This window comes from Coregonus lavaretus, assembly GCF_964263955.1.
Source record: "Coregonus lavaretus genome assembly, chromosome: 26".
NCBI lineage: Eukaryota > Metazoa > Chordata > Actinopteri > Salmoniformes > Salmonidae > Coregonus > Coregonus lavaretus.
This window is the reverse complement of record NC_140013.1, coordinates 35,952,237-35,963,026: the sequence shown is the minus strand read 5'-3', so window position 1 is coordinate 35,963,026 and position 10,790 is coordinate 35,952,237. Positions and strand designations below refer to the sequence as shown.

General features: G+C 47.7%; 1 protein-coding gene across 1 annotated transcript; it reads right to left on the bottom strand.

Annotated features, from left to right (window-relative positions):
* LOC311101368 (olfactory receptor 2AT4-like) lies at nucleotides 1-945 on the bottom strand (the record flags this gene model as incomplete). The annotated part of the gene is made up of 1 exon (XM_084142502.1): nucleotides 1-945. One exon carries the CDS (start codon nucleotides 943-945, stop codon nucleotides 1-3), a length of 945 nt encoding a protein of 314 aa, XP_083998628.1.
* Between the last annotated feature and the right edge of the window lie 9,845 nt (nucleotides 946-10,790).

Here is a 10,790-nt window from a genome sequence, read left to right as displayed (position 1 = left end):
TTATGGAGCAGTTGACTTCTTGAATATTTTCATCAAGCTCTGTTTTATATCTTTTGTCTTGAAACAGTATATCAGTGGATTGATCATGGGAGGGAGCAGGCTATACAACATGATAATAACAATACGTAAATCAGTGCTGAATATAATGCCGATATTACTGGACAGATAAATAAAACACCTGGGAAGATAATACAGGGCAATGATGATCAGCTGACCGCTGCAGGTAGAAAGGGTTTTGAGGCGGCCTTGGGTGCTCGCAATCTTAAGCACTGCCACAATAATAGAGCAATATGAGAATATAATAAAGACAAGCGGTCCCAGTAATACCACCATTGCTGAAACAAAAGCAGGAAAACCATAAGGGGCCCTATCAGTGCATGCTAGCTTTGTTATAGAAGTATGATCACAGTAGCACTGTTCGATTGTGTTTGAGTCACAGTAAGGAAGAGGATAGGCCCGGATTACAATCATCAATGGACAGGCTTTCGCAACAACCCACGCAGTGACATTGAGTATATGAATAGTGGAGTTGTTGATAACCATTGGGTATCTGAGCGGGTAACATATTGCTACATATCTGTCTAAAGCCATTATCAATAGGAGAAAGCTAGTTACGGATCCAAAATAGTGCACTAAGTACATTTGCAAAAAACAACTAAAGAAAGAAATTGCCCCTGCCTGAAACCAATACCTGGCAATAATCTTTGGTAAAGTGGTGGTGCTGAATAGTACGTCAGACACAACCAGATTCAAAATGATAAAATACATGGGTTTATGGAGAACGTTATGAGTTGCAAACAAGACAAGAACAACACCATTTCCTATTAAAGTGCAACAATAAACGAGGAATAATACAGCTGAGGCAAGGCCGTAGAACTTTGGGTGAAGTCCAGGGAAACCAACGATGACAAACTCTGTCACAAAGCTGTGATTCCCCTCAGACATGATGATGTGGAGTTCTCTTAGAACCAACACTGGAAAGTAATGGATTAAATACTTTGTTTAAATCCAAATGAAAATGTTATCTGTTTCATCATGAAACATACACGTTTAGCTAATGACTTAAAATGTTATGTTGTATGAAGTTGTAACACATTTTATTTTACCCAGTTTTGTCATCTCAATTAGATTTTCCATAACTTAAGTTACTCTGCTATCTTGCATTTTTAAAACACAGTATATCAACTCAGGAAATCAAGTTGAGTTAACAATACTAGGTAAAAAGTAAGTAAAGAAATTGGTTGCATTATCACAAGTTTATACAACTTCATACATTTTACATCAACGGAGTAAAATCTTTTTCTTGTTTTACAGGGAAAAGTAGTAGGACATCAATGCAATATGTATCATTATAGGTTAATGTACACATCTCTTCTAACGTACCGGTATGTTTTAACATCACATTATCTTATTGATATTACAAGTGACACCAAATTATTATGTCCCACTATATATTAATGTCAAGATATAAAGACATTTAAATAATAATTAAAAAATAACGAATTACTGTTATTCAGCAATCGCACAGAGAACAATCTATTTTCGCCCAATGTGTGGCATGTCAATACAAAAGCTTCACCTCACAATAAGCCTTTCAATGGAGTCTTGTATCATGGACTAAAGTTATCCAATGTTGTATTCTAAAGATTAGAGAACATATTCCATCACATTCAGATAAAAAATATATTCAGAAAACACATTAAGAAGATGCATAAAGTGAGCTATTAAAGACATGCCATGTAAGTCCAGAGCTGATAGTAAATCAGGGCTTACCAAAGTCTGATGTCTGACACGGACACTTGCAGTGCCCAATTTATAGTAACTGCTGACGTAAATATACACCTGACCTTTACTCCCTAAGGAAACGATCCGCACATGTTTTTATTTCATTATACTTAGCAACGAAAAAAGCTAGGTAGTTGGCCATCTTAATATGTTCATCTGTCTTGTAAAGCTAGCTGGCTGCTATGGGAGACCATCGACATGGTGATGACCTCTTTGGCTTTAATTTAATTTTGTCTGCTGAATGTCTCATAGTTTGTTGTCTAAAATAGTGGTTTTACCATAACTTTAGACTACATTTGACATATTACACTTTCCTTTGAGGTTGTTGTCTTTTTACACTACAGAAAATAGACATGAGGCAGAATCTGAGCCCAGTTCGTTTCTCACCCTGCTTCTTGACGTGTGCACTCATTTACTCCCCCCAAGGATTTAAAAGCAGGGGGTTAATAACTACATGGAGTGTCAAATTAAATGAAATAAAATTGTATTGGTCGCGTACATGTCAGTATAAACAATGTAACTAAAATGCAATGTAGAGTAGTAGAAATATTAGAATGAGCAATGTCGAGAATACAGTATTTACATTCACAGTACAACACTACATGACAAAATTGATAGAATTACAGGAAATTTGCTTCCGGAACAGTCCGGAATATAAATATATATTTATGTGAACGGTGTGTATAAATCGTATGAACAGTATGTGAATAGAAAATGTGTGTACTGCAGTAGTTATATAGGATTAGCCATGACTAGAATACAGTATATACATATAAAAGTGGGTAGAACAGTATGTCAACATTATTAAAGTGACCAGTGTTCAATGATGTACATAGGGCAGCAGTCTCTAAGGTGCAGGGTAGAGTACCGGGTAGTAGCCTGCTAGTGACAGTGTCTAAGGTTCAAGGCAGGGTACTGGGAGCAGGCCAGCTAGTGATGACTGTTTAACAGTCTGATGGCCTGGAGATAAACAGATTCTATCAGTCTCTCGGTCCCAGCTTTTATACACCTGTACTGTCTCCGCCTTCTACATTGAACAAAAATATGCAACAATTTCAACGTTTTTACTGAGTTACAGTTCATATACTGAAATCAGTCAATTGAAATAAATAAATTAGGCCTTAATCTATGGATTTCACATGACTGGGAATACAGATATGCATCTGTTGGTCACAGATACCTTTAAAAAAAAGTAGGGGCGTGGATTAGAAAACCAGTCAATATCTGGTGTGACCACCATTTGCCTCATGCAGCGCGACACATCTCCTTCGCATAGAGTTGATCAGGCTGTTGATTGTGGCCTGTGGAATGGTGTCCCACTCTTCAAAGGCTGTGCGAAGTTGCTATGAACACGCTGCCGTACACGTCGATCCAGATCATCCCAAACATGCCGAATGAGTGACATATCAGATGAGTATGCAGGCCATGGAAGAAGTGGGACATTTTCAGCTTCCAGGAATTGTGTACAGATCCTTGCGACATGGGGCCGTACATTATCATGCTGAAACACGAGGTGATGGCGGCGGATGAATGGCACAACAATGGGCCTCAGAATCTCGTCACGGTATCTCTGTGCATTCAATTTGCCATTGATAAAATACAAGTGTGTTCCTTGACCGTAGCTTATGCCTGCCCATACAATAACCCCACCTCCACCATGGGGCACTCTGTTCACAATGTTGACATTAGCAAACCACTCGCCCACACGACGCCACACACGCTGTCTGCCATCTGCCCGGTACAGTTGAAACTGAGATTCATCCATGAAGAGCACACTTCTCCAGCATGCCAGTAGCCATTGAAAGTGAGCATTTGCCCACTGAAGTCTGTTACGACGCCGAACTGCTGTCAGGTCATGACGCTGGTGAGGACAACGAGCATGCAGATGAGCTTCCCTGAGATGGTTTCTGACAGTTTGTGAAGAAATTATTTGGTTGTGCAAACCCACAGATTAATCAGCTGTCCGGGTGGCTGGTCACAGACGATCCTGCAGGTGAAGAAGCCGGATGTGGGCTGGGCTGGCATGGTTACACGTGGTCTGTGGTTGTGAGGCCGGTTGGACGTACTGTCAAATTCTCTCAAATGACGTTGGAGGAGGCGGCTTATGGTAGAAAAATTGACATTTAATTATCTGGCAACAGCTCTGGTGGACATTCCTGCCGTCAGCATGCCAATTGCATGCTCCCTCAAAACTTGAGACATCTGTGGCATTGTGTTGTGTGACAAAACTGCACATTTTAGAGTGGCCTTTTATCGTCCCCAGCACAAGGTGCACCTGTAATGATCATGCTGTTTAATCAGCTTCTTGATATGCCACACCTATCAGGTGGCTGGATTATCTTGGCAAAAGAGAAATGCTCACTAACAGATGGATGTAAACACATTTGTGCACAAAATTTGAGAGAAATACGCTTTTTGTGCGTATGGAACATTTCGGAGATATTTTATTTCAGCTCATTAAACATGGGACCAAAACTTTACATGTTGTGTTTATATTTTTGTTCAGTGTAGATGGTAGCGGGGTGAACAAGCCGTGGCTTGGGTGGCTGAGGTCCTTGATGATCTTCTTCGCCTTCCTGTGAGACTGGGTGCTGTAGATGTCCAGGAGGGCAGGCAGTGTGCCCCTGATGATGCTTTGGGTGGTCCGCACCTGCGGTTGTGGGCGGGGCATTTGCAGTACCAGGCCGTGATACAGCCCGACAGAATGCTCTCTATGGTGCATCTGTAGAAGTTTGTGATGGTCTTAGGGGTCAAGACAAATTTCTTCAGCCTCCTGAGGTTGAAGAGGCACTGTTACGCCTTTTTCACCACTCTGTCGGTGTGAAGGGACCATTTCAGGTCCTCAGTGACATGCACGCTGAAGAACTTTAAGCTTTTGACCCTCTCCACTACGGCCCGTCGATGTGGATGGGGGCATGCTCTCTCTGCTGTCTTCTGTATTCCACGATGAGCTCCTTCGTTTTGTTGACGTTGAGCGAGAGGTACTGTTCCTGGCACCACTCCACCAGGGCACTCACCTCCTCCCTGTAGACTGTCTCGGCATTGTTGTGTCTTCAGCAAACTTGATGATTGAGTTGGAGACATGCGTGGCCACGCATTCATGGGTGAACAGGGAGTACAGGCAGGGGCTGAGCACGCACCTCTGTGGGGCCCCTGTGTTGAGGGTCAGCATGGCAGTGTCAGTACGACGTGTATGCGGTGGGTGAAGTCAAGAGCAGGACACCGAGCTACTGGCACGTACATTACTGTACACAGTAAATACAAAGTAACAAAACAAACCTCCAAACAAAGAGGAACAACTAACCCGCACACAAAATAGCAACAGCCGAAAATGACGAAAAACAATCACACACAATACACAATGAGAGACAGAGGGTTATAAAGGGAATACAATACAACATAATTGGAAACAGGTGTAAACAATAAAGACCAGACAAGACAACCACCGAAACATAGATCGGTAGCAGCTAGTTCTCCAGGGACAACGAACGCCGAAGCCTGCCCGAGCAAGGAAGATGAGCAGCCTCGGCTGAATCCGTGACAGTACCCCCCCCTCGACGTGCGGCTCCAGCCGTGCGCCGACCCCGGCCTCGGGGACGGCCAGGAGGACGCGGAGCAGGGCGAGTCGGATGACTCCGGTGGAAATCCCTCAACATGGAGGGATCTAGGTTGTCCCTCCTAGGGACCCAGCACCGTTCCTCCGGACCGTACCCCTCCCACTCCACGAGATACTGCAGGCCCCCCATCCGACGCCTTTAATCCAAGATGGAACGGACTGAGTACGCCGGAGCCCCCTCGATGTCCAGTGGGGGCGGAGGAGCCTCTCGTACCTCACTCTCCTGGAGTGGACAAGCTACTACCGGCCTGAGGAGACACACATGGAACGAGGGGTTAATGCGGTAATTAATGGGCAGTTGTAACCTATAGCATACCTCGTTCAATCTCCTCAGGACTTTAAATGGCCCCACAAACCGCCGACCCAGCTTCCGGCAGGGCAGGCGAAGGGGCAGGTTTCGGGTCGAGAGCCAGACCCGATCTCCCGGTGCATACACCGGAGCCTCACTGCGGTGGCGATCGGCGCTCGACTTTTGCCGCCTGATAGCCCGCTGCAGATGGACATGCGCAGCGTTCCAGGTTTCTTCCGAGCGCCGAAACCACTCGTCCACCGCAAGGGCTTCGATCTGGCTCTGATGCCAAGGTGCCAGGACCGGCTGATAACCTAGCACACACTGGAAAGGCGTAAGGTTAGTTGAGGAGTGGCGGAGTGAGTTTTGGGCTATCTCTGACCACTCCCCCTGCCGGTCCTGGCAATAGGACTTCAGAAACCTACCCACATCATGGTTCACTCTCTCCACCTGCCCATTACTCTCAGGGTGAAAGCCTGAGGTAAGGCTAATCGAGATCCCCAGACGTTCCATAAACGCCCTCCAGACTCTAGAGGTGAACTGGGGACCCCGATCAGACACTATATCCTCAGGTACCCCGTAGTGCCGGAAGACGTGTGTAAACAGGGTGTCAGCAGTTTGTAGGGCTGTAGGGAGACCAGGCACATGAATGAGACGGCAGGCCTTCGAAAACCGATCCACAACGACCAAGATCGTCATGTTCCCCTGGGAGGGGGGAAGGTCCGTGACAAAATCCACCGATAGGTGAGACACGGCCGTTGTGGTACGGGTAGGGGTTATAATTTCCCTCTGGGCAGGTGTCTAGGCGCCTTACACTGGGCTCACACCGAGCAGGAGGAAACATAAACCCTCACGTCCTTAGCTAAAGTGGGCCACCAGTACTTCCCACTAAGGCAGTGCACTGTCCGACCAATCCCAGGATGACCAGAGGAGGGTGACGTGTGAGCCCAATATATCAATCGATCACGAACCTCGAGCGGCACGTACATACGACCCTCTGGACACTGTGGGGGAGTAGGATCGGTACGTAACGCCCGCTCGATGTCCGCATCAACCTCCCATACCACCGGTGCCACCAGACAAGACTCCGGAAGTATGGGAGTGGGCTCAATGGACCTCTCCTCTGTGTCATATAGTCGGAACAGGGCGTCTGCCTTAGCGCTCTGTGACCCTGGTCTATAGGTGAGCGTAAATACAAATCGGGTAAAAAACATAGCCCACCTTGCCTGGCGAGGGTTCAGCCTCCTCGCCGCCCAGATGTACTCCAGGTTACGATGGTCAGTCAAAATGAGAAAAGTGTGTTTAGCCCCCTCAAGCCAATGTCTCCACACCTTCAGGGTTTGAACCACAGCTAACAGCTCCCTGTCCCCCACATCATAATTGCGCTCCGCCGGACTGAGCTTCTTAGAAAATAAAGCACAGGGTCGGAGTTTAGGTGGCGTACCCGAGCGCTGAGACAGTACTGCACCGATCCCAGCCTCGGACGCATCCACTTCGACTTGGAACGCCAAAGAGGGATCCGGATGTGCCAGCACTGGAGTCGAGGTAAACAGGTCCTTCAGATGCCTAAAAGCTCTGTCCGCCTCAGCCGACCACTGCAGATGCACCGGACCCCCCTTTAGCAGGGAGGTAATGGGAGCTGCTACCTGCCCAAAGCCCCAGATGAACCTCCGGTAGCCAATTGCGCACGGCTGAAACACGGTCAATTTCCATCTCCACCCCTGACGCTGACAACCGGTGTCCCAGGAAGGAGATGGACTTCTGGAAGAACAGACATTTCTCCGCCTTCACATCTAGGTCATGTTCCAACAGTCTACCAAGGACCCGACGAACCAGGGACACATGCTCAGCTCGTGTACCGGAGTATATTAGAATGTCATCAATATACACCACTACACCCTGTCCATGCAAGTCCCGGAAAATCTCATCCACAAACGATTGGAAGACTGAAGGAGCATTCATTAACCCATATAGCATGATGAGGTACTCATAGTGACCCGAGGTGGTTCTGAATGCTGTCTTCCACTCATCTCCCTCCCTAATGCGAACCAGGTTGTACGCGCTCCTGAGATCCAATTTTGTGAAGAATCGCGCCCCGTGTAATGACTCCGTCATACTAGCAATCAGAGGGAGAGGATAGCTGTATTTGATTGTGATCTGGTTGAGACCACGGTAGTCAATACATGGGCGTAAACCCCCATCCTTCTTCTTCACAAAAAAAGAAACGTGATGACGCAGGGGAAGTGGACGGCCGTATGTATCCCTGTCTCAAGAGATTCGGCGACATATGTCTCCATAGCCGCCGTCTCCTCCTGAGACATGACTTCGGGGAAGCGCAGCGCCTACTTGGAGGTTTATCGCACAATCCCCCTGTCAATGGGGTGGTAATTGAGTCGCCTTCTTTTTACAGAAGGCGAGAGCCAAATCGGCATATTCAGGTGGAATGTGCATGGTGGGAACTTGGTTCGGACTTTCCACCGTCGTTGCCCCTACAGAAACACCTACACACCTCCCAAACACTGATTAGACCATCCCTTGAGAGCCCTCTGTTGCCATGAAATGTTGGGGTCATGAGAAGTTAACCAGGGAAGCCCCAACACCAAGGGAAACGCAGGAGAATCAATCATGGCCCTCCTGCGTTTTCATCCTGAGAGGCGCCGTGACCTCCCTAATCAACCCAGACCCCAAAAGGCGGCTATCTAGGTCATGGATAGGGAAGGGCACATCAACTGGAACAATAGGAATCCCTAACTTATAGGTGAAGTGGCGATCGATAAAATTCCCAGCTGCGCCTGAATCTACTAGCGCCTTATGCTGGGAATGAGGAGAAACCTCGGGAAACACAACTTTAATACACATATGCGCAACAGGGAGCTCTGGGTGAGTTGGGTGCCTACTCACCTGGAATGATTCATCAGTGCGCTACCTACTGCCTCGATTCCTAGGAGACCCTCCCCAGTACCGACCAGCAGTGTGTCCTCTGAGGCCACAGTTGTTGCAGGGGATGGCCTCTCTCCTGGTCTCCCTTGTGCCAGCAACTCCGAGCTCCATAGGGGTCAGCTTGGAGGTACTGGGGGATGGAATGGACGGCCCCGAGTCCGGACGTCCGCGGGTAGCCAACAGGGTATCCAGGAGAATCGACATATCCAACAGTTGGTCGAAGCTTAGGTTGGTGTCCCTGCAGGCCAATTCCCGACGCACGTCCTCCCTCAGGCTACATCTGTAGTGGTCGATGAGGACCCTCTCATTCCATCCCGCGTTGGCAGCCAGCGTCCGGAAGTCCAGTGCGAACTCCTGTTTGCTCCTCCTCCCCTGTCTGAGGTGGAATAGACGCTCACCCGCCGCTTTACCCTCTGGTGGATGATCGAATACTGCCCTGAAGCGGCGGGTGAATTCCGCATAGTTCAATCAATTCAATCAATTTTATTTTATATAGCCCTTCTTACATCAGCTAATATCTCGAAGTGCTGTACAGAAACCCAGCCTAAAACCCCAAACAGCTAGTAATGCAGGTGTAGAAGCACCGCCTGGTATAGTTGACAGTAGCGGCGTCTATTCCCCCCCACTCGGCGTTGGCCCACTCCAGCGCCTTGCCGGACAGACAGGAGATGAGGGCGGACACGCTCTCGTATCCCGAGGGCACCAGGTGGATGGTTGCCAGGTAGAGTTCGACCTGGAGCAGGAAACCCTGACACCCGGCAGCTGTGCCATCATAAGCCCTCGGGAGCGAGAGCCGAATCCCACTGGACCCCGGAGGTGAAGCGATGGGCATCGCTGATGGTGGTGGTATCGTCGGAGGAGGTGAAGGCAAACCTCCTCTTTCCCATCGCTCCATGGTGCTCACCACCCATTCCATGGCGGTGCCGAGAGCCTGGATCATGGCCGCTTGTTGTTCTACGCGTTCTTCCATTGATCCAGCTGGCACCGCCGCTCCTGCTGACTCCATGTCTTGGTGTGTGATTCTGTCAGTGCGACGTGTATGCGGTGGGTGAAGTCAAGAGCAGGACACCGAGCTACTGGCACGTACTTTACTGTACAAAGTAAATACAAAGTAACAAAACAAACCTCCAAACAGAGAGGAACAACTAACCCGCACACAAAATAGCAACAGCCGAAAATGACGAAAAACAATCACACACAATACACAATGAGAGACAGAGGGTTATAAAGGGAATACAATACAACATAATTGGAAACAGGTGTAAACAATAAAGACCAGACAAATCAAATCAAATCAAATTTTATTGGTCACATGCGCCGAATACAACAGGTGCAGACATTACAGTGAAATGCTTACTTACAGCCCTTAACCAACAGTGCATTTATTTTAAACAAAAAAAGTAAGAATAAAACAACAACAAAAAAAGTGTTGAGAAAAAAAGAGCAGAAGTAAAATAAAGTGACAGTAGGGAGGCTATATATACAGTAAAATAAAGTGACAGTAGAGAGGCTATATATACAGGGGGGTACCGTTGCAGAGTCAATGTGCGGGGGCACCGGCTAGTTGAGGTAATATGTACATGTGGGTAGAGTTAAAGTGACTATGCATAAATACTTAACAGAGTAGCAGCAGCGTAAAAAGGATGGGGTGGGGGGGCAGTGCAAATAGTCCGGGTAGCCATGATTAGCTATTCAGGAGTCTTATGGCTTGGGGGTAGAAGCTGTTGAGAAGTCTTTTGGACCTAGACTTGGCACTCCGGTACCGCTTGCCGTGCGGTAGCAGAGAGAACAGTCTATGACTAGGGTGGCTGGAGTCTTTGACAATTTTGAGGGCCTTCCTCTGACACCGCCTGGTATAGAGGTCCTGGATGGCAGGGAGCTTTGCCCCAGTGATGTACTGGGCCGTACGCACTACCCTCTGTAGTGCCTTGCGGTCAGAGGCCAAGCAGTTGCCATACCAGGCGGTGATGCAACCAGTCAGGATGCTCTCGATGGTGCAGCTGTAGAATTTTTTGAGGATCTGAGGACCCATGCCAAATCTTTTTAGTCTCCTGAGGGGGAATAGGCTTTGTCGTGCCCTCTTCACGACTGTCTTGGTGTGTTTGGACCATGATAGTTCGTTGGTGATGTGGACACCAAGGAACTTGAAGCTCTCAACCT